Source organism: Lynx rufus, unplaced genomic scaffold, assembly GCF_022079265.1.
Source record: "Lynx rufus isolate CCGP_SWC_20201006 ecotype Redwood Valley unplaced genomic scaffold, mLynRuf1.p SCAF_9, whole genome shotgun sequence".
NCBI lineage: Eukaryota > Metazoa > Chordata > Mammalia > Carnivora > Felidae > Lynx > Lynx rufus.
The window spans coordinates 31,107,408-31,132,251 of NW_025814897.1; the positions used below are offsets into that span (position 1 = coordinate 31,107,408).

At 39.5% G+C, this 24,844-nt stretch overlaps 1 protein-coding gene across 1 annotated transcript in view; it reads left to right on the plus strand.

The window, feature by feature from the left end:
* The window catches only part of LOC124505852 (beta-galactosidase-1-like protein 3), a 63,806-nt gene extending 39,581 nt beyond the window's left edge, over positions 1-24,225 (plus strand). Inside the window, exons 10-20 of the mRNA XM_047071918.1 lie at positions 1,778-1,862; positions 3,396-3,533; positions 4,142-4,222; positions 4,893-4,999; positions 5,855-5,995; positions 6,322-6,393; positions 7,023-7,101; positions 7,534-7,621; positions 7,909-8,020; positions 23,669-23,785; positions 24,160-24,225. Of these exons, the coding sequence (XP_046927874.1) occupies positions 1,778-1,862; positions 3,396-3,533; positions 4,142-4,222; positions 4,893-4,999; positions 5,855-5,995; positions 6,322-6,393; positions 7,023-7,101; positions 7,534-7,621; positions 7,909-8,020; positions 23,669-23,785; positions 24,160-24,225 (1,086 nt within the window). The remainder of the gene's footprint in view (positions 1-1,777; positions 1,863-3,395; positions 3,534-4,141; positions 4,223-4,892; positions 5,000-5,854; positions 5,996-6,321; positions 6,394-7,022; positions 7,102-7,533; positions 7,622-7,908; positions 8,021-23,668; positions 23,786-24,159) is intronic.
* Positions 24,226-24,844: the final 619 nt, after the last annotated feature.

Sequence of the window (24,844 nt, forward strand, 5' to 3'; positions counted from 1 at the left end):
GATTTGGACGCCTTTTTTCTTTTTGTTGTCTGATTGCTGAGGCTAGGACTTCCAATACTATGTCGAACAATAGTGGTGAAAGTAGATATCCCTGTTGTGTTTCTGACCTTAGGGGGAAAGCTCTCGGTTTTTCCCCATTGAGTATGATATTAGCTGTGGGCCTCTCATATATGGCTTTTATGATGTTAAGCTATGTTCCTTCTATCCCTACTTTCTTGAGGGTTTTTATCAAGAAAGGATGCTGTATTTTGTCAAATGCTTTTTCTGCATCTATTTAAAGGCACCAGGTTAATATTTTAGCTTCTTATGTTTTCTTATTCTGTCTTCCTTGAGCACTTTTAGTTGTGTTTAATGCCTGAGTTTATAGAGGTAACTGTTTCATTGAGATTCTTAACTTCACAGCAATATTTTTGGGCCACAATTTTGACTGTCCCATGGCAAGTGTTTGATGTTTATCCTTTGTAATTTCTTTCCTTTTTTTTCTCCCTGTTTTTATGGTAATTAAAAAACGTATTCTGTTCTTATTCCTTTTTTATTATTAATCTTTAGTTAAGATCAGTTTTTATTGGTTCAAAAACTTAAGTGACGTTCTATGAGAGTACATGACTGTATCTCAGGCTAACAATCTTAATGACACATTGTTTTATGTAGGGATGAATTCTTTTCTTTACCTACCTCCTTTTTCCCATTTTTGGCTGACCAAGGGAAGCAGTTGAAATCTGCTCTCAGATGCCTCACAAGCAGACTTCTTTCCACTAATAGTTTTTATCTGTGATTCTGCGATAATTGCTTTCTTTCAAGCTTCTGATACATTTTGTTATGCAGAGTGTACTCCTTTGCCAGCTCATGTGCCCCATTTTGTAATTAAAAATAAAAAACTTTTGATATTTCACTATAGGATATGCTTTATATTTGGGAGAAATTTGTGCTGGCACCCTTTCCTAAAATCATCAACAAAAAGCATCTTCTTTCTTCATTTGTTTAATACGTGATAGAACTTCAGTACTTTGGCACTCGTTCTTTTTAATTTATATTTTGAAGTTTCAGATGTCTGCTAGGTTCATGGAAGATGTTGTTTGTGTTTCCATTTCTCATTCTTCATTTTGGTTTTGAGGATATCCAAGAGGAGAATATCAAATGCACCAATAGCACAGTACCACTTTAATACCAGAAATCAGCCTTCCCTCTTTAATACAAATGGCATTTGTGTAGTAAAAGTTTCCAATGAAAAAGTAATTAAACTACCAAAAAGGAAGAAAATGGAAGCCAGGTAATATGGATTTAATTCAGGAAACAGAATATAATATAAAAATTCTTATTAATATTCATAAATATACGGATAATATTATTTTTACATGAGACAAGAGTAAGATATTAAGAAAAAGGGATACTCAGAGAACCAAAAGAAACCTTTGAAATAATTTTATCATTTATTGTGTTGACCATTTGAGGGGCATTTTCAATCTAGAGATACATATCCTTCAGTTAAAGGATGTTTTCATGTTAGTTATTTGTAATTTCCTTTCCTCTGTGTTCTTTGTCCTCTTTTCATAACTTTTATTAATAAGGTGTTGGGCATCCTAAATTGATCTTATAAGATATTTAAGTTGTCTCATATTTTATATCCTGTTGACTTTTACTATTTATAGGAAATTTCCTCAATTTTACCTCCAACTCATTTTTAACTTTTTATTTAAAGTTTTTATCTTGTATTCAATTTTTCTGATATTCTTTTTACATCTTTTCAGGCTTGGTATTTGCTTTTATTTGTTTTTAGAGGAATAAGCCCATTATGGTCATGGAATTCTGGGTTGGCTGGTTTGACACATGGGGAGGTAAACATATGATTAAAAATGCTGAAGGTAAGTGTTTTGCAGTGTTTGACCCCAAGTAGAGGTGTCCCTGAGTCATGGATCATTCACACATTTCTTTGTTAATTAATTAGCTCATTCAACCACAAATATTATTCAATACCTATTAGGTACAGGGATTTGGGTAAGCTTGAGGGTGCATTGATGACCTGGTTCCTATCCTCAGGGTAGAGATGAAAGATACTTAAGAGTTTAGTATAATTGACAAGAAATGATCAAGAGTTCCATATATGAAAAGTGCTTTGAAGCAAACAGGTGCAGTGATAGAAAAGACAGGGACAGGCCTGCAGACATAAGGCGAGGTGGTCATGGAAAGGGTCTTGGAAAGATAACATCTCTGAAGAAGGGGATGCATTTGCTAAAAGTCTTAATCCTCTCTGGTAAATGCACAGGCCATTGCCATGGTGTTGTCAACTACATGGTAGTAATTATCAGAAGACAATATGTGATGATAGTTGAAAGCATGGATCCTGGAACCAAAGAGATAAGGATTTCAGTCTTAACTCTGCTAGTCTGCATAACTAGCTGCGTGACCCAAGGCAGCTTTCCTTGTAAGCTAAGTCTCAGTGCCCTCACCTGAAACAGGAATTATCAAGTAACCTACCTCATAGGCTTGTTGTGAGGATTTTAGATAAACCACTCAGAACAGTGCCTGGCAGATGTTGTTGACTTAATAAAAGTATTTTGCTACTAAAGATATTTTGCTGTTGATATGAAAACAAGCTCACTTGTACCAGAAGTAAAGCAAACCAACAAAAAATACCAGGTAACTGAGGAAAGCCCACTTGGACCGAAACAACCAAAACAAAACAAAAAAACCCACCACCAACACCAAATTTTTCTGATCACTTTCATGTCAGGCACTATGCCATGTTTCTTATGTATATTCTGTCAACAATACTATGAGGTAGTAGGAATTAGGACCTTCATTTAGGAGATAAAGAAGGAGGCTCTGAGAGAAAAATAGACTGTCCAATTCATGCAAATATTAAAAAGCACAGCCAGGATTGAATTCCACATGTTCCCCATGATGGCCAGTAGAAAGATGATCATACCTTTTAAATCATGGTGACAAAATAAGAGTTTCTGTGGCTAAATATTGGGAATAGCCACTTGTGGACTATTGCAGTGGTTTTAAATGAGTGTCTCAAGAGATAGTAATCCTGGAATGGAGTAATGAGGTTAATTTATTTGTACAATTTCAAAAAATTTAATGAACATTAGATACTTAAGTGACATAAAGGTTCTTGGGCCATTATTAAATATATATAATATACAGCCAAATTGTGTCCACACTCTGAGAAAAATAATTTTTTAAAAGTCTTTTGGTATTGATAAGACTTGGTTTCCTGGAATAGTTGTGGTCAATTCCACCTATTTTCTGGTTAGAACCTTAGTGGAGGTTGGAGAACAAAATAATTAAGTTGATTATGTGGGGGAGGGGTTTGAGAATGATAAGATTTTATCAGAGACTTCTGTCTTAATTTTTAATTTTCTCTGTGTTCTTATCTTCCTCCTTTACAGATGTTGAGGATACTGTGTCCAAATTTATCACATCTGAAATCTCCTTCAATGTATATATGTTCCATGGTGGAACCAACTTTGGTTTCATGAATGGGGCCACATATTTTGGGAAACACAGAGGTGTTGTCACTAGTTATGGCAAGTGCTTACTGGTATGGTCACCTCTTGGCATAGTGGTACTGGAGCTCTACAGAGGAGGTTCCAAAAGCATGCCCTGAGCATCAATGAATTCTTGACCTATAATTTATGCTGAGCATTCAGGATTTTCCTGTCTAATTTCCTTTCTTTTGTGATGTTCATAATGCCCCCAACAGGCTGTAATTGAATAGATGCGGTGCCTCAGACCTAGAGCCCTGCTTCACTCATCATATATACTGATCCCTTGACTTGAACCTTCTAAGACACACAGAATACAAATAGTGACTGCTGTGTGGGCACTGATAGACACACCAAGGCAATCCAGATTGAGGGAAGAAGGGAGTGTCCGTTAGAAAGTAAAACAGAAAGATGAGTCCAGTGTCTTGGCAGCCTCAGATCCTCAGGAAGTGTTGTGTGGAATGCTCCCAAAGTGGCATTACTTGCACCCTCCCACCCCGCCCCAGCCTGGGATGGACTGGTCCAGGGGGTGGAGAAGATGTATCTTCTGTCTCCCTCTGGTAGTCCTGACCTGTCTCATGACAGAAGTGCTGAAACAGGGTCTATTATGGAGGGTTTCCTGCCAATGACAATATCCTGGTGTCTTGCAGACTATGATGCTGTGCTGACAGAGGCTGGGGATTACACAGAAAAATATTTCAAGCTTCGAAAACTCTTTGGATCTGTTGTAGGTACTCAGCAACATTTTTAACTTGAGGGAGGTTCTCCTGATGAAGTGGAAGGGTAAGGCAAGGGAAGGTTCCCTCATGGGCAGAAACTTGGAGACTTAAGACCTATGGCAAACTTAAGTTCAAATCCCGGTTTTCCCACTTAAAAGATAAGTGGCTTTGCATGAGTATTTTAAGCCCATAAACCTGTTTCCTCATTGAAACATAAATACAATGATATTTGACTCCTATAGTGACTGTGAAAATTAAGTTACTATTTGTAGAGCTCTTAATATGATGACATAGTACCCTCACATACAATAGCAAAAGCTATCTTACTTCATTTTACTTGTTTAAATAAAATCAATCATCTACTATGTTCTAGAAAGTAAGTGAGCACTGGCATTGCCAGAAGGCATAAGGTACAGTTCTTGTTCCCTGAGAGCCCTTAGTCTATATGACCAACATTACCCTGTAGAGGTGTGTGTCTATCAGCTATCTGTGCATACAAAACAGTTCCAACTGTTATTTACAGTTTCTCATCACTCTTGGAGAAGTATCACATATGCTAGGATAGGACCCATTTCTCTTGTTGGCTCTGGGGTACAAGAGTTCTTGGGTAGGGCTGAGGAAGTTTGGAGAAGGCAGTAGTTATTTCAGGCACTTCTTGCCCCATGACTCATTTTCATTTCAGCAGTGCATCTGCCCCCTTTACCCAAGCTCTCTCCCAAGGCTGAGTATCCCGCTGTGAAACCATCCCTTTATTTGCCACTGTGGGATGTTCTACAGTACTTAAATAAGGTGAGTACTGCCTGGCACTGGAATGGAGGGGTGACCATTGGGGGCATGGGGACAAGGCCTTAGGCCACAGAGTAGAGAATCCTTTAAGAACTTTTTATTGGGAAGGGTGAAAATAAATCCTTTGGATGTCCATATTTAGAATTATGGGGTAAGAACCACAAACTTTCTGGGTAGACTGTGAAGAGGCTTCAACCTGAAGAATGAATGAGGGTGGGGGAGAGGCAAGATATTGGAGGATTCTCTTTGCCAGCTCAGATGAACCCATCTGATAGATGCTCTTGTGTGGGACTACATGATCCCTATGGGAAAGAATAAGAGCCAGGAACCCATGACACCGAGTTTGACTCTACAATCAAATAGGCCAAATCACTGAACTTTTATGGGTTCATACTCTCCCTTTAAAATTATATTACTTGGACTATTTTGAAGAAAAGGTTAAAATTATTTGAAAAATTTTAACTCTTGAATTCATATTAGTTTCACCTCTGCTATCACTGTTTTAGATAAAAAGTCATGATCGGCACATTGTAGATGCTAACTAAATGTTTGCTTTAGTGCATAATTCTTTACTTAACTTAGTTTATGTTGAAATACAACTTATTCACTCCATTAATTGCATGATTGCAGTAATTTTTCCCTCTACCATGCTCCCACCATCCCTTGAGTTTTTCAGACAGTGAAGATGTGGAGATGATGCAAAAGAGCATTATCACATTGCATTGGTTTTAGTATTTCTCATCCAAATATCTGTTGGGGACAATTAAGAGGTACAACAAAAAATGACAAGAGCCTGTGGAAGAAGGATCCCAACTTCTAATCATCCTGGTTCCTGTTTCTGCAATGTTTCTCTCACAGCCTGTTATATCTCATACACCAGTCAACATGGAGAGCCTCCCTATAAACAATGGGAATGGCCAGTCCTATGGATTAGTGCTTTATGAGACTTTTATCTGCTGTGGAGGTTCTCTCCATGCTAATGTTCAAGATACAGCACAGGTAGGGGTCAGCAGGCTGTCTATGGAGGTAAGCAGAACATTTAGCCTGACTTATTGGGAAGGATTGTCAATGGTCACTTTACTGTTAGATAATATTTCCAAGCACCTACTATCTGTGAGGCATTGGGAATATAAAGTCAAACCAAAGAAACTTGCTTTCTGCTTTATCACAAATTAAGTGTATGAAAGCCTCCTGGTCAGCTTCTATCCATCTGTGATCACCAAGGCCAGTCCCTTACTTCATAATGATCTGTTCCCTAAACCAGAGCCTCTCTTTTCCTTTCTTCAGGTACACCTACCAGTCTGATGCTAGCTCTTCTTTTGCAGGTGTTTTTGAATGAGAAAAATATAGGACTTCTGGGTGATGGTATTAAGAAGTTGAACATTCCTAAAATCAGGGTATGTGATTCAAGAGTCTGGGTGCTTCCTTAGACCTCTGACTCAAATGTAGTCATAGCCTGGTCCTGAGATAGACTACCTCCTTCTTATGCCACTGCCCTTTGGTATTGTTCCTCATTTGGGTTTCCAGCAGCAAGTATTTAGGGCTATAAGCATAAATGCATCTCCTAGGCCCAAGTTTAGCAGAGCTGCAGCATACACGCTTCAGTGTGAATGGAACTTCCCCATTAGGCTCTGAGTCAATCATCTGCCCCTGGTTAGGTCTCTGATCAAAGGCACACAGTTGAGTCAAGGCAAATTCTTTCCCAAGGCAAGTCAGCAGGGAAAACGGAAGATTGAGTTTGGAACAGGAACACAAAGAGTCCTCATGAGAGAGGAGGATTGTTGGGCTCTAGAGTAGAGCCCATTTTCTCCCATTTACTTGTACTTCCATCTGGGACTCAGAGAATAGAATGGGTTCTAGAGTAAAAACTCTACGTAGCCATGTAGTCTCTGTGAACTGGTCTATCCCAAGCAGGAATGTCAACAACTACTTCTCCTCCTCCTCCTCTTCCTCTTTCTCCTCCTCCTTTTCCCTCCGCCTCCTCACCCTCTCCTTTCTCTCTCCCTGTCCCTCTGCTTCTTCTTAGGAATGTCAACTTCTAAGAATCCTGGTGGAGAATCAAGGACGAGTCAATTTTTCATGGAAAATTCAAGATCAGTGGAAAGGTGGGAAACAGGCTGTAATCTCTCTTTATGGTTAATTGGATCCTATACTGAAGCAGTATTGCACTTGGGAGGAAAAAATGAAACCCTTGAGCAGTGGGATACCTAGGTCCCAGAACCAAAGACTCAAATTCCTTCCCTCTCCCTGGTCCTGCCTTCTCCTGGTAGGAAAGCACAGCAGTTAGGTTGGGTCTTGGCCTATTGTGGAGCAAGGCCCAGTCTCCCATTGGGAATTTCAGAGAAAGTTCTGATACTAAGTGGGACGTTTTCTTGGTAATATGGAAACATACAAGAAACTTTCAGTTATAGCAGGCCAGACAAGTGTTTGCCCTCCTGTCTGAGCCATTGTCACAGGCATATACAGTCTGCATTTCTTTTCCAGACACTGAAGAATGTCTAGTCCCTGTCCACATTCTTTCCTACCCCCACTTGCAGGATTAACTGGATCTGTCACTATTGATAACATTCCCTTGAACGGTTTTATTATCTACTCTCTGGAGATGACCATGAGCTTCTTTGAAAGGTATGTTCCTACTTATGCCCAAAAAACACTTGGAGGGATCAGGGGGCTTACAGATGTCAAACTCTTCACTTTGTAGATGACGAGCCAAGATTCAGAAAAGTGAAATGATTTACCCCTGATTATAGAGTGCTTTAAGGTCAGGACTAGAACCCCAGAACTAGTCTCCTGACTCCTGATTTAATGCTTCTAATATATCTCCCTGATATCAGAATTCTGGGCTCTGAGTGGGGAAACGTTGGCACTAGAAAGAGGAGGGGGTCTTCTTCAAGTCTCTGCTCTTTCTCTAGGCTCCGCTCTGCCACCTGGAAGCCTGTCCGAAAAAACTATTCAGGCCCTGCCTTCTACCTTGGTACCTTGAAGGCTGGCTCTTCACCCAAGGACACTTTCCTGAGACTACTTGTAAGTAAGCTGAACTAATCTCTTCTGGTGTCCCAACCACCTATTCTTTTCAAAAGAGTTTTGAAGCAAAGCTATAGTGTTCCTGGAAGGAATACCTCCCTATTCTATTTGTTTTTCTCTTTCTCATTTGGAACAAGACTTCTGACATTTCTCAATCTTCCTAATTTATCATTATTAAAAAAATAATAAATCAGAACACAATGGAAAATTCAAAATAATAGGAAGCTATAGAATGAAAATGATGAAATTTCTCCTTCTAATCTATTCCCTATTCCAATTCCTTTCTACTTCTCAGGACTAAACATTACCCATGTCACTGGACCAAAATGGGCCACTCCTTGGTGAGTTATGGATAGAGACTATACCAAGTGGAGTTGCCTACAAGGAGATCATGAAAAATAATTTCCAAAGCCTGTCCCCTTAAAGATGGGAAAGCAGACTCCTTTTAGTAGGGCTTGGAATGGATATTCAGAAGGGGTTTTAGCATTATCATGAGGTTGAGGTCACTTCTGGCAATTTTTGGTTCCTCTGCACAGGTGTGGTCCTCAAATATTTCTTTTTCTATTCCAGCAGTACCTTAGTTTCTTTCTAAAGATAAGATTGACAGCTAGGTAGAAGCTTCTAGGAGTTTAGTTCCTAAAAGGAAATATTTACAGACAGAAACTTCTATAAGAAATTTCCTGAGTTCAGGGGATTAGGCTGGTGATATCAACAGTTTGTGCGATTTCATATATAACTTTGCCAAAACATATACACAATTATTCCATTAATAGGAAGGGGATCATTCCCTAAATTATATTCTGCAACTTCGGGGGGGCAGTAATTTTTACCTAGTATAGCTTTATATGTATATATATATATATATATATATATATATATATATACATATATATATATACATACACATAATGACAAATGCATGAAATATTATGCACAAAATAAATGAACAGTTCAATAAATTATCACAAAGTGAACACCATGTAATTTATTTGAAATAAAAAATAAAATATTGTCAGCACCCCTCCCAATCACTGCCTCTCCTCTCTAACTATTATCTTGACTTCTAACACTCCAATTCAGTGCTTCTCCTTTAGACTTCATGTAAGTTGAACTGCCTTCCCCCCCCCCCCCCCCCCCGCGTGGCTTTTTTTGTTGCTGAGATTCAGCCATTAAATGATGTTGTGGGGCTTTATTCATTTTCATAGTTGTATAGGATTCCATTTTATAAAATACCATACTTTATTTAATCTTCAACCATCATTCTACTGTTGATAGACATTTATATTATTTCTAGTGTTTGGCTACTATATATATATATTTTTTTATTTTTTAATATGAAATTTATTGTCAAATTGGTTCCCATAGAACACCCAGTGCTCCTCCCAACAGGTTCTCTCCTCAATGCCCATCACCCATTTTCCCCTCCCACCACCCCCATCAACCCTCAGTTTGTTCTCAGTTTTTAAGGGTCTCTTATGGTTTTGCTCCTTCCCTCTCTGTCTTTTTTTCCCCCCTTCTACTCCCCCATGGTCTTCTGTTAAGTTTCTCAGGATCCACATAAGAGTGAAAACATCAGGTAACTGTCTTTCTCTGTATGACTTATTTCACTTAGCATAACACTCTCCAGCCCCATCCACATTACTACAAAAGGCCATATTTCATTCTTTCTCTTTGCCACGTAGTATTCCATTGTGTATGTAAACCACAACTTCTTTATCCATTCATCAGTTGATGGACATGTAGGCTCTTTCCACAATTTGGCTATTGTTGAAAGTGCTGCTATAAACATTGGGGTACAAGTGCCCCTATGCATCAGTACTCCTGTATCCCTTGGATAAATTCCTAGCAGTGCTATTGCTGGGTCACAGGGTAGATCGACTTTTAATGTTTTGAGGAACCTCCACACTGTTTTCCAGAGTGGCTGCACCAGTTTGCATTCCCACCAACAGTGCAAGAGGGTTCCCGTTTCTCCACATCCTCTCCAGAATCTATAGTCTCCTGACTTGTTCATTTTGGCCACCCTGACTGGCATGAGGTGGTATCTGAGTGTGGTTTTGATTTGTATTTCCCTGATGAGGAGCGACATTGAGCATCTTTCATTGTGCCTGTTGGCCATCTGGATGTCTTCTTTAGACAAGTGTCTATTCATGTTTTCTGCCCATTTCTTCACTGGATTCTTTGTTTTTCGGGTGTGGAGTTTGGTGAGTTTCTTTATAGATTTTGGATACTAGCCCTTTGTCCGATATGTCATTTGCAAATATCTTTTCCCATTCCATTGGTTGCCTTTTAGTTTTGTTGATTGTTTCCTTTGCAGTGCAGAAGCTTTTTATCTTCATGAGGTTCCAATAGTTCATTTTTGCTTTTAATTCTTTGCCTTTGGAGATGTGTCAAGTAAGAAATTTCTGTGGCTGACGTCAGAGAGGTTTTTTTCCTCCTTTCTCCTCTAGGGTTTTGATGGTTTCCTGTCTCACATTCATGTCCTTCATCCATTTTGAGTTTACATTTGTGAATGTGTAAGAAAGTGGTCTAGTTTCAGTCTTCTGCATGTTGCTGTCCAGTTCTCCCAGCACCATTTTTTAAAGAGACTGTCTTTTTTCCATTGGATGTTCTTTTCTGCTTTGTCAAAGATTAGTTGGCCACACATTTGTGGGTCCAATTCTGGAGTCTCTATTCAATTCCATTGGTCTATGTGTCTGTTTTTGTGCCAATACCATACTGTCTTGATGACTACAGCTTTGTAGTAGAGGCTAAAGTCTGGGATTTTGATGCCTCCTGCTTTGGTCTTCTTCTTCAATATTACTTTGGCTATTCAGAGTCTTTTGTGGTTCCATACAAATTTTAGGATTGCTTTTTCTTTTTTTTAATTTTTTAAAGTACTATTTTTGAGACAGAGAGAGACAGAGCATGAACGGGGGAGGGCAGAGAGAGAGGGAGACACAGAATTGGAAGTAGGCTCCAGGCTCTGAGCCATCAGCCCAGAGCCCAAGCGGGGTTCGAACTGACGGACCGTGAGATCGTGACCTGAGCTGAAGTCGGACGCTTAACCGACTGAGACACCCAGGCGCCCCTAGGATTGCTTTTTCTAGCTTTGAGAATAATTCTGGTGCAATTTTTATTGGGATTGCATTGAATGTGTAGATAGCTTTGGGTAGCATTGACATTTTAACAATATTTATTCTTCCAATCCATGAGCACAGAATGTTTTTCCATTTCTTTGTATCCTCTTCAATTTCCTTCATAAGCTTTCTTTTTTTTATATATGAAATTTATTGACAAATTGGTTTCATACAACACCCAGTGCCCATCCCAAAAGGTGCCCTCCTCAATACCCATCACCCACCCGCCCCTCCCTCCCACCCCCCATCAACCCTCAGTTTGTTCTCAGTTTTTAACAGTCTCTTATGCTTTGGCTCTCTCCCACTCTAACGTCCTTTTTTTTTTTTCCTTCCCCTCCCCCATGGGTTCCTGTTAAGTTTCTCAGGATCCACATAAGAGTGAAACCATATGGTATCTGTCTTTCTCTGTATGGCTTATTTCACTTAGCATTACACTCTCCAGTTCCATCCACGTTGCTACAAAAGGCCATATTTCATTTTTTCTCATTGCCACATAGTATTCCATTGTGTATATATACCACAATTTCTTTATCCATTCATCAGTTGATGGACATTTAGGCTCTTTCCATAATTTGGCTATTGTTGAGAGTGCTGCTATGAACATTGGGGTACAAGTGCCCCTATGCATCAGTACTCCTGTATCCCTTGGATAAATTCCTAGCAGTGCTATTGCTGGGTCATAGGGTAGGTATATTTTTAATTTTCTGAGGAACCTCCACACTGCTTTCCAGAGCGGCTGCACCAATTTGCATTCCCACCAACAGTGCAAGAGGGTTCCCGTTTCTCCACATCCTCTCCAGCATCTATAGTCTCCTGATTTGTTCATTTTGGCCACTCTGACTGGCGTGAGGTGATACCTGAGTGTGGTTTTGATTTGTATTTCCCTGATAAGGAGCGACGCTGAACATCTTTTCATGTGCCTGTTGGCCATCTGGATGTCTTCTTTAGAGAAGTGTCTATTCATGTTTTCTGCCCATTTCTTCACTGGGTTCTTTGTTTTTCGGGTGTGGAGTTTGGTGAGCTCTTTATAGATTTTAGATACTAGCCCTTTGTCCGATATGTCATTTGCAAATATCTTTTCCCATTCCGTTGGTTGCCTTTTAGTTTTGTTGGTTGTTTCCTTTGCTGTGCAGAAGCTTTTTATCTTCATAAGGTCCCAGTAATTCACTTTTGCTTTTAATTCCCTTGCCTTTGGGGATGTGTCGAGTAAGAGATTGCTACGGCTGAGGTCAGAGAGGTCTTTTCCTGCTTTCTCCTCTAAGGTTCTGATGGTTTCCTGTCTCACATTTAGGTCCTTTATCCATTTTGAGTTTATTTTTGTAAATGGTGTGAGAAAGTGGTCTAGTTTCAACCTTCTGCATGTTGCTGTCCAGTTCTCCCAGCACCATTTGTTAAAGAGGCTGTCTTTTTTCCATTGGATGTTCTTTCCTGCTTTGTCAAAGAAGAGTTGGCCATACGTTTGTGGGTCTAGTTCTGGGGTTTCTATTCTATTCCATTGGTCTGTGTGTCTGTTTTTGTGCCAATACCATGCTGTCTTGATGATGACAGCTTTGTAGTAGAGGCTAAAGTCTGGGATTGTGATGCCTCCTGCTTTGGTCTTCTTCTTCAAAATTCCTTTGGCTATTCGGGGCCTTTTGTGGTTCCATATAAATTTTAGGATTGCTTGTTCTAATTTCGAGAATAATGCTGGTGCAATTTTGATTGGGATTGCATTGAATGTGTAGATAGCTTTGGGTAGTATTGACATTTTGACAATATTTATTTTTCCAATCCATGAGCAGGGAATGTCTTTCCATTTCTTTAAATCTTCTTCAATTATCTTCATAAGCTTTCTATAGTTTTCAGCATACAGATCCTTTACATCTTTGGTTAGATTTATTCCTAGGTATTTTATGCTTCTTGGTGCAATTGTGAATGGGATCAGTTTCTTTATTTGTCTTTCTGTTGCTTCATTGTTAGTATATAAGAATGCAACTGATTTCTGTACATTGATTTTGTATCCTGCAACTTTGCTGAATTCATGTATCAGTTCTAGCAGACTTTTGGTGGAGTCTATCGGATTTTCCATGTATAATATCATGTCATCTGCAAAAAGCGAAAGCTTGACTTCATCTTTGCCAATTTTGATGCCTTTGATTTCCTTCTGTTGTCTGATTGCTGATGCTAGACCTTCCAGCACTATGTTAAACAACAGCGGTGAGAGTGGGCATCCCTGTCGTTTTCCTGATCTCAGGGAAAAAGCTCTCAGTTTTTGCCCGTTGAGGATGATGTTAGCTGTGGGCTTTTCATAAATGGCTTTTATGATGTGTAAGTATGTTCCTTCTATCCCGACTTTCTCAAGGGTTTGTATTAAGAAAGGGTGCTGGATTTTGTCAAAGGCCTTTTCTGCATCGATTGACAGGATCATATGGTTCTTCTCTTTTTTTTTTTTGTTAATGTGATGTATCACGTTGATTGATTTGCGAATGTTGAACCAGCCCTGCATCCCAGGAATGAATCCCACTTGATCATGGTGAATAATTCTTTTTATATGCTGTTGAATTCGATTTGCTAGTATCTTATTGAGAATTTTTGCATCCATATTCATCAGGGATATTGGCCTGTAGTTCTCTTTTTTTGTTGGGTCTCTCTCTGGTTTAGGAATCAAAGTAATGCTCGCTTCAGAGAATGAGCTGTAAGTTTTCCTTCCCTTTCTATTTCTTGGAATAGCTTGAGAAGGATAGTTATTATCTCTGCTTTAAACGTCTGGTAGAACTCCCCTGGAAGCCATCTGGTCCTGGACTCTTATTTGTTGGGAGATTTTTGATGACTGATTCAATTTGTTCGCTGGTTATGGGTCTGTTCAAGCTTTCTATTTCCTCCTGTTTGAGTTTTGGAAGCTTGTGGGTTTTTAGGAATTTGTCCATTTCTTCCATGTTGTCCAATTTGTTGGCATATAATTTTTCATAGTATTCCCTGATAATTGCTTGTATCTCTGAGGGATTGGTTGTAATAATTCCATTTTCATTCATGATTTTATCTATTTGGGTCATCTCCCTTTTCTTTTTGAGAAGCCTGGCTAGAGGTTTATCAATTTTGTTTATTTTTTCAAAAAACCAACTCATGGTTTCGTTGATCTGCTCTACAGTTTTTTTAGATTCTATATTGTTTATTTCTGCTCTGATCTTTATTATTTCTCTTCGTCTGCTGGGTTTAGGCTGCCTTTGCTGTTCTGCTTCTATTTCCTTTAGGTGTGCTGTTAGATTTTGTATTTGGGATTTTTCTTGTTTCTGGAGATAGGCCTGGATTGCAACGTATTTTCCTCTCAGGACTGCCTTTGCTGCATCCCAAAGCGTTTGGATTGTTGTATTTTCATTTTCATTTCTTTCCATATATTTTTTAATTTCTTCTCTAATTGCCTGGTTGACCCACTCATTCTTTAGTAGGGTGTTCTTTAACCTCCATGCTTTTGGAGGTTTTCCAGACTTTTTCCTGTGGTTGATTTCAAGCTTCATAGCATTGTGGTCTGAAAGTATGCATGGTATGATTTCAATTCTTGTATACGTATGAATGGCTGTTTTGTGACCCAATAGGTGATCTATCTTGGAGAATGTTCCATGTGCACTTGAGAAGAAACTATATTCAGTTGCTTTGGGACGCAGAGTTCTAAATATATCTGTCAAGTCCATCTGATCCAATGTATCATTCTGGGCCCTTGTTTCTTTATTGACTGTGTGTCTAGATGATCTATCCATTTCTGTAAGTGGAGTGTTAAAGTCCCCTGCAATTACCACATTCTTATCAATAAGGTTGCTTATGTTTGTGAGTAATTGTTTTATATATTTGGGGGCTCCTGTATTAGGCGCATAGACGTTTATAATTGTTAGCTCTTCCTGATGGATAGACCCTGTGATTATTATATAATGTCCTTCTTCATCTCTTGTTATAGCCTTTAATTTAAAGTCTAGTTTGTCTGATATAAGTATGGCTACTCCAGCTTTCTTTTGACTTTCAGTGGCATGATAAATAGTTCTCCATCCCCTCCCTCTCAATCTGAAGGTGTCCTCAGGTCTAAAATGAGTCTCTTGTAGACAGCAAATGGATGGGTCTTGGTTTTTTATCCATTCTGATACCCTTGTCTTTTGGTTGGCGCATTTAATCCATTTACATTCAGTGTTATTATAGAAAGATATGGGTGTAGAGTCATTGCGATGTCCCTAGGTTTCATGCTTGTAGTGATGTCTCTAGAACTTTGTCTCACAGGATCCCCCTTAGGATCTCTTGTAGGTTTGGTTTAGTGGTGACGAATTCCTTCAGTCTTTTGGGGGGAAGACCTTTATTTCTCCTTCTATTCTAAATGACAGATTTGCTGGATAAAGGATTCTCAGCTGCATATTTTTTCTGTTCATCACATTAAAGATCTCCTGCCATTCCTTTCTGGCCCTCCAAGTTTCAGTAGAGAGATTGGTCACGAGTCTTCTAGGTCTCCCTTTATATGTTATAGCACGTTTATCTCTAGCTGCTTTCAGAATTTTCTCTTTATCGTTGTATTTTGCCAGTTTCACTATGGTATGTCGTGCAGATCGATTCAAATTACGTCTGAAGGGAGTTCTCTGTGCCTCTTGGATTTCAATGCCTTTTTCCTTCCCCAGATCCAGGAAGTTCTCAGCTATTATTTCTTCAAGTACCCCTTCAGCACCTTTCCCTCTCTCTTCCTCCTCTGGAATACCAATTATGTGTAGATTATTTCTCTTTAGTGCATCACTTAGTTCTCTAATTTTCCTCTCCTACTCCTGGATTTTTTTATCTCTCTTTTTCTCAGCTTCTTCTTTTTCCATAATTTTTTCTTCTCGTTGACCTATTCTCTCCTCTGCCTCTTCAATCCGAGCCGTAGTTGTCTCCATTTTATTTTGCAGTTCATTTGTAGCATTTTTTAGCTCCTCCTGGCTGTTCCTTAGCCCCTTGATCTCTGTAGCAAGAGATTCTCTGCTGTCCTTTATACTGTTTTCAAGCCCAGTGATTAATTTTATGACTATTTTTCTAAATTCACCTTCTGTTATATTGTTTAAATCATTTTTGATCGGTTCGTTAGCTGTTGTTATTTCCTGGATGTTTTTCTGAGGGGAATTATTCCGTTTTGTCATTTTGGATAGTCCCTGGAGTGGTGCAGGACTGCAGGGCCCTTCCCCTGTGCTGTCTTGAATAACTTGCAATGGTGGGCTGGGCCACAGTCTGACCTGATGTCTGCCCCCAGCCCACCACTGGGGTCACAGTCAGATGCTCCTAAGGGCGTGATTCACTGTGGGGTGGTGTGGCCTGTCTGGGCTACTTGCACACTGCCAGGCTTGTGGTGCTGGGGATCTGGCGTATTAGCTGGGGTGGATCGGCATGGTGCACAGGGGCGGGAGGGGCAGGCGAGGGCATGGTGCACAGGGGCTGAGGGGCAGGCTCAGCTCGCTTTTCCTTCGGAGATCCACTTCAGTAGGGGCCCTGGGGCACCGGGAGGGAGTCAGACCCACCGGAGGGGTAGATCTGCAGAAGCACAGCGTTGGATGTTTGTGCGGTGCAAGCATGTTCCCTGGCAAGAACTGGTTCCCTTTGGGATTTTGGCTGGGGGATGGGCAAGGGAGATGGCGCTGGCAAGCGCCTTTGTTCCCTGCCAAGCTGTGCTCTGTCATCGGGGCTCAACAACTCTCTCTCCTGTTGTCCTCCAGCCCTCCCTTCTCTGAGCAGAGCTGTTAGCTTATAACCTTCCAGATGTCAAGTCCCGCTTGCTGTCGGAACACACTCCGTCTGGCCACTCCGCTTTTGCAAGCCAGACTTGGGGGCTCTGCTTGGCCGGCGGGCCACTCCTCCACCCCGGCTCCCTCCCGCCAGTCCGTGGAGCACGCACCACCTCACCGCCCTTCCTACCCTCTTCCGTGGGCCTCTCGTCTGTGCTTGGCTCCGGAGATTCCATTCTGCTAGTCTTCTGGTGGTTTTCTGGGTTATTTAGGCAGGTGTAGGTGGAATCTAAGTGATAAGCAGGATGTGCAGTGAGCCCAGCGTCCTCCTATGCCGCCATCTTCCCAGGATCCCCCATACTTGCTTTCAGAATTTTCTCTTTATCCTTGTATTTTGCCAGTTTCACTATGATATGTCATGCAGAAGATCGATTCAAGTTATGTCTGAAGGATGTTCTCTGCGCCTCTTGGATTTCAATGCCTGTTTCCTTCCCCAGATAGGGAAGTTCTCAGCTATGATTTTTTTGAGTACACCTTCAGCCCCTTTCCGTCTTCTTCTGGAATTCGTATGATATGGATATTGTTCCATTTGATTGCATCACTTAGTTCTCTAGTTCTCCCCTCATACTCTGGATTTTTTTATCTCTCTTTTTCTCAGCTTCCTCTTTTCCATAATTTTATCTTCTAATTCACCTATTCTCTCCTCTGCCTCTTCAATCCATGCTATGGCTGCCTCCATTTTATTTTGCATCTCATTTATAGCATTTTTTAGCTCCTCATGACTATTTCTTAGTCCCTTGATCTCTGTAGTAATAGACTCTCTGCTGTCCTCTGTGCTTTTTTCAAGCCCAGCGATTAATTTTATGACTATTATTCTAAATTTTTGTTCTGTTATATTGCCTAAATCGTTTTTTTTTTTCAATTCATTAGCTGTCGCTACTGCCTGGAGTTTCTTTTTAGGAGAATTCTTCCGTTTCACTATTTGGGGTAGTCCCTGCTGTGGCTCTGAACTGCTGGGCACTTCTCCTGTGCTGTCCAGAGTAACTTGTGTTGGTGGGTGGGGCACAGTCAGATCCGATGTCTGCCCCCAGCCCACCGCTGGGTCCACAGTCAGACTGGTGTGTACCTTATCTTCCCCTCTCCCAGGGGCAAGGACTCACTGTGGAGTGGTGTGGCTCCTGTCTGAGCCACTTGCCCACTGCCAGGCTTGTGGTGCTGCTTCTATGGGATCTGGCGTATTAGCCGGGGTGGGTCCGCAAGGTGCACAGGGGTGGGAGGGGCAGGCACAGCTGGCTTTGCTGTTGGTGGTCCCCTGCGTGAAGAGCCCTGCAGCATTGGGAGAGAGGCAGGCTGGTCAGAGGGATGGATCCACAGAAGCACAGTGTTGGGCATTTTTGCAGTGCAAGCAAGTTCAGTAATGGGAACTGGTTCCCTTTGGAATCTAGGCTGAGGGATGGGAGAGGGAGATTGCACTTGCCAGCGCCTTTGTTCACCTGCCAAACTGAGCTCTGTCTTCCAGGACTCAACAACTTTCCCTCCTAGTGTCCTCTCGCCCTCCCCACTCTCTGAGAGCAGAGCTATTGACTTTTAACATTCCAGATGTTAAGTCCCGCTGGCTGTCAGACCCACAGAATCCAGCCCCTCCACCTTTGTGAGCCAGACTTTGGGGCTCTGCCTTGCTGGGCAGGCTGCCCCTCCACTGCCCTGGTTCCCTACTGCCAGTCTGTGTAGCATACACTGCCTCTCTGCCCTTCCTACCCTCTTCTGTGGGCCTCTTGGCTCAGGAGAGTCCGTTCTGCTAGTGTTCTGGCGATTTTCTGGGTTATTTAGGCTGATGTGGGTGGAATCTAAGTGATCAGCTGGACGAAGTGAGCCCAGCGTCTTCCTATGCCTCCATCTTCTATCTCTGACTACTATAAATATTAAGACTACTTTTGTGTTTATATTCGTGACTGAAATATCTTAGTCATATTTTGGTACCAAGTTTTAAGACCCCCAGAAATGATTTGGGAAGTAAAGTTTGTGTAAGCCTGGTATTATTTCTTACATGTTTGGTAGATTTCCTTAGTTGAACCATGTAGGGCTAACATTTTTTTGTGTGTGTGGTAAGGTTTGTAAGTGTGAATTAAAATCCTTCAAGATTAAAGTACTATTCAGATTTTGTTTCTTTAAAAGTTGGCTTTCATAAAATTTGTTTTTCTGGGAATTTTTCCACTTCATCTGAATTTTCAATGTATTATGTTTGTTCCTTTTTATGTTTCACTGGAATATTACCAATTTATTAATCTTTCAAAGAATCAATGATTGGCTGTGACTTTTACTGTATTATATAGTTCTTTTCTGTTTCATTTCTTCCATTGCCTTTGTTATTATTATTATTATTATTATGTTCTTTTGTGAAATCCTGTACTATCTTTGCAAATTTCTTATAGATCTGAAACTATTTAATTTTTTAATTTTTGTTAATGTTTATTTATTTTTGAGAGAGAGAGAGAGAGAGCATGAGTGGGGGAAGAGCAGAGAGGAAGACACAGAATCTGAAGCAGGCTCCAGGCTCTGAGCTGTCAGCACAGAGCCTAATGTGGGGCTCAAACTCACGAACCATGAGATCATGACCTGAGCCAAAGTCAGACATTTAACCGATGGAGCCACCCAGGCAACCAATCTGAAACTATTTTAAAATAAAAATATATTGGGGCATCTAGGTGGCTCAGTCAGTTAAGCATCTGACTTCGGCTCAGGTGCAGTTCATGGTTCAAGCCCCATGTCAGGATGTCTGCTGTCAACACAGAGCCCACTTTGGATCCTCTTCCCCCTCTCACTCTGCCTCTCCCCCACTCACATGATAAAAATAAATAAACCTTAAAATAAAATAAAATAAAATAAAATAAAATAAAATAAAATATTAAGTATTTAAAAATATTTTTCTAACATATATTACTTTAATGGTCCAAATTCTAAATACTAATAATTTCCCATCACCTAGTTCTATTGTTTTGCTTTTTAAAGATTTTTATTCAAGTATAATTAACATCCAGTGTTATGTTAGTTTTAGATGTACAATATAATGATTCACCAATTAGATACATTTCTCAGTGCTCGTGAAGATGAGAGTACTCTCAGTCCCCATCACCTATTTCACCCATTCCTCCACTCACCTTCCTTCTGGCAACCACTAGTTTGTTCTCTGTATGTAAGAGTCTGTTTTCTCACTTGTATCTATTTTTCTTTGTTAATTTGTTTTGTTATTTAAATTTCACGTATGAACGACATCATATGGTATCTTTCTGTATGACTTATTTCACTTGGAATTAATACCTCTAGGTCCATCCATGTTGATGCAAATTGTAAGATCTCATTCTTTTTTATGGCTGAGTAATATTCCATTTACTCAACTTCCTTATCCATTCACCTATCCATGGGTACTTGGGTTGCTATCATATCTTGACTATTATAAATAATGCTGTAATAAACATAGAGATGCATATATTTTTTTAAATTAATGTTTTGTTTTCTTTGGGTAAATACCTAGTAGTGCAATTACTGGATCATATAGTAATTCTATTTTATTTATTTATTTATTTATTTATTTTTCAACGTTTATTCATTTCTGGGACAGAGAGAGACAGAGCATGAACGGGGGAGGGGCAGAGAGAGAGGGAGACACAGAATCGGAAGCAGGCTCCAGGCTCCGAGCCATCAGCCCAGAGCTTGACACGGGGCTCGAACTCACGGACCGCGAGATCATGACCTGGCTGAAGTCGGACGCTTAACCGACTGCGCCACCCAGGCGCCCCTAGTAATTCTATTTTAAATCTTTTTAAAAAAAGTTTATTTATTTATTTTGAGAGAGACAGACAGTGCAAGTGGGAGAGGGGCAGAGAGAGAGAGGGAAGAGAGAGAATCCTAAGCAGGTTCCATACTGCCAGCACTGAACCAGACAGGGGACTTATACCCACAAAGTGTGAGATCATGACCTGAGTCAATATCGAGAGCTGTATGCTTAACCCACTGAGCCACCCAGGTGCCCCTCCATTTTAAATTTTTGGAGGAAACTCCATACTGATTTCCAGAGTAGCTATACCAATTTACATTCCCACCAACAGTGCATGAGGGTTTTGTTTTATCCACATCCTTGGCAACACTTGCTATTTCTTATTTGTTTTTTAAAGTTTTTGATAATAGCCATTCTGAAAGTGTAAAGTGTTTTGTTCTACTTTTTATCTTAGTAGTTATCTTCTTTCTTTTTATTTTTTTAACATATGAATTGAAATTATTTTTCATTTAAATATGAATTTGGCTGTATCCCATAAGTTTAAAACATTTATTGATGTGAAATTCACATTAACATAAAATTAACCATTTTAAAAGTTATTTTAAGTTTATTTATTTTCAGAGATAGATAAATGAGTGCATGTGTGTAAGCAGGGGAGGGGCAAGGAGAGAGGGTTAGAGAGAATCCCAAGCAGGCTCCACACTGTCAGTGCAGAGCCTGATGCAGAGATTGAACTCACAAACCATGAGATCATGACCTGAGCCAAAATCAAGAGTCAGACAACCAACTGAGCCAACCAGGTGCCCCTAAAATTAACCATTTTAAAGTGCACAATTCAGAGGCATTTAGTGCATTTACAATGAATGCAACCATTCCTCATCTAGTTCCAAAACACTTTTATAACCCTAAAAGGAAACCCTGTACCCATTAAGCAGTTACTTCCCCATCTTCCCCTCCCCTCAGCCCCTGAAAAACAATAATCTCCTTGTGTCAATGGATTTGTCTATTCTGGATATATGTGCTTTAAGTTTTTATATGTTTTATTTTCAACACCAATGAATTCAAATATGTTCTAATTTCCCTCATGATTTTTGTTTTGACCTCTGTGTTACTTACAAGTGTACATGTTTCATAATTTCCAAATATTTGGCTACTTTATACTATTTTTTGTTATCAATTGTTTTTTGGTTTTTTTTTTTGCATTGTGGCCTGAGAACTTTAAAATACAAAACTTGTTTAGTCCACCATGGGGTAAAATTTATAAAGATTATTATGTATACTTGAAAGAACAGGTATATTCTGCATGTATTTTAGATCAATTTTCTACATGTGTCAATTAGTTCAACTTTATTCATCACCTTATTTTAAATATTGTGTCTTTATTGATTCCTGTGTACTTTACCTATTAGCTATTGAAACATTGTGTGAATGTTTTAGACTATGGTTGTGAATTTTATTTCTCCTGTTATTTCATCAATTTTGCTTATATATTCTGAATCTATACTTTTACCTTCTTAATATATCATTATCATTCAGAGTGGATTAAGATTTTTATCATCAGGAGGTGTTTCACTTTACCTCTAGTAGTGCTCCTTACCTTAAACGTCAACATTTTCTGACATAGCAACTTCATTTTGCTTATGGTTTATCTAGTCTATCTTTTTATGTTTTTTCTTTTATTTTGTTTGATGTCTTTATAGTTTAGATTGTTTTCTTATAAATATCATATAACTGCTTTATTTAACATGCAGTCCAGAAATCTTAGGTTTTTTAACTGGAGCATTTCGGAGGCCCCAATTTTATATGTTGGACCATTTTGCCATATACCTTTTGCCTCTTCCTGTCTTGTGTGCTTCTCATTCTTCTTTCCTCTCAGCTTAATTTTGAAAACTTTCTCCCCTATTATTCAGTTTAGTAATTCTATATTTAGCTATATTCTCTATTTACTGTATCTAATCTGCTATTCAAAACATCTGGTAAATCCTTAATTTTAATTATTATAATTTTTAGTTCTAGAATTTTCATTATATAATTTTAGATGTTTTTTATAGCTTCCTTTTTTTACAAAATTCTAGGTCGTTTCTTTGAACTCTACGAAAATACTAATTTAATAAGCATAATTATTTTAAAGCCTGTGACTTGTAAATCCATTATCTGCATCACCTGTGCATCTATTCTTATTGTCTTTTGTTCCTCTTTTGTATTGTATTGTGTTGTATTTATAGTATTTTATTTTATTTTATTTTATTTTATTTTATTTTATTTTATTGTCTTCCCCACATCATCTGCTTGATTATTTTTTGTTGAGTTCCAGAAATTATATATGAAAAATGCTAAAAATAATTCAAAGCCTAAAATGATGTTAGAGGGTTTACATCCACCTCTGTATTGATTAGTTACACTAGTAATCACCTTACTACAATTATGAGGACTGAAATGATTCGAATCAAGGCTTCCATCCAATGGCTGGACTATTTCTTGTTTATTCTTCTCCTCAGGTGTAGCCCCTCAGGATCACAACCCAGAGTGTAAATTACTTAGTAAGATTCCATGGTATCTAGCTTTTGTTCCCCTAAACTTGTGAGGCTATGAAAGGTTCTGCTCAGCTTCTCAGCCACCTCTTTCTAAATAAGCAGATGCCTCTAGTGGAAAAATTGTCTCAATATCTTCTTGTCTCTCAGTTTTCTTTTCCTAGATGTTAGTTCTGTCATTCATCATTGTATTGCAAGCCGATTTTTAAAAAATGTGTAGCTTTTATAACTGTTCTTAGCATTAGTATTCATCTTTACGACCTAGTAGTTACCTCTGGAAACACAACAACAGCTTAAAAAAAAAACTGCAGCAAAATATATCATGGGGCATTAAAGGGTTGGTTCGTGTTTTTCTCTGTCATCCCTAAACTAGTTACAGCTTGGTAGAACATATCCCAGTCTAAACTCACTTCCACTTTCAGTGCCACAAAGCATTGAGTCTTGCTCTCGCTCCCAAAAGTGCCTTAGGTTTTCCCTTGCTGGTGTGAATCTGTTCCTATGTCTCAAGATTCCATCCTTTTCAGAACTGGAATTATGGGTTTGTGTTCATCAATGGACGTAACCTTGGGCGATATTCAATTATTGGACCTCAGGAAACACTTTACCTCCCTGGTACCTGGCTTCATCCAAGAGACAATGAGGTGAGTCCCCCCATCCCTACTTTTATGTTTTATAAACATTAAAATCTGCCTTCATGGGGCGCCTGGGTGGCTTGGTCGGTTGAGCGTCCGACTTCGGCTCAGGTCATGATCTCGCGGTCGGTGAGTTCGAGCCCCGCGTCGGGCTCTGTGCTGACAGCTCAGAGCCTGGAGCCTGTTTCGGATTCTGTGTCTCCCTCTCTCTCTGCCCCTCCCCTGTTCATGCTCTGTCTCTCTCTGTCTCAAAAATAAATAAACGTTAAAAAAAATTAAAAAAAAAATCTGCCTTCATGCCCAGAATGCAATTCAGGGTTTTTTTCCATTCTGTACTGAATAGGCTTACCCTTTCTTACTGTCAACATTTCTTTTCTTCATAGATCATCCTGTTTGAGAAAAGGAAGAGTGGTTCATACATCCAAACTATAGATGAACCCAAGCTGTAATACTGTGTTATGACACATTTCTTAGATTGTTGGAACTCATCTACAAGCAGTTTTTTTGTAGGAAGATTTATGTTGAGAAAATCAGTGTTGCCTACAATAGCAGAAATGTAAAAAGAACCTAAAAACTCAACAGGGAAATTGTTATAAGTATTATACTATATCCATGTCATGCCTATTTTAGGCTTTAACAAGTCTTCAACATCTTCAATGACTGATTTACCCAGTTAGATGCCTAATCCTTAGCATATTCTTATTCTCTAATCAAGTGTGCTTTTAGGCATATATGAATAAAATAGCACCAAATTTTATTTATGTTTGTTCCTACTCAAGTGGGAAGGAAAAAAAAGAGTCTCTGGCCTAAGAGAGAATAAGGATTACTGCTCTATGTCAGAGAAAGTACTGTATATGCTGATGGGCAAATTCCTGGTGTTTGTGTGTGTGTGTGTGTGTGTGTGTAGGTGGGAGGAATACAAGGCACCAGGAACAATGTCTTCAGGCATTTCCCTACACCCTGTGTGTCTCCAAGGTGATATGGTAGATCACATCCAACCAGAGAAGGTATAGCAATTTGGTTGCTGGGTACTGATGGGTATGACAGCAAAGCCTGGAATTGAGTACT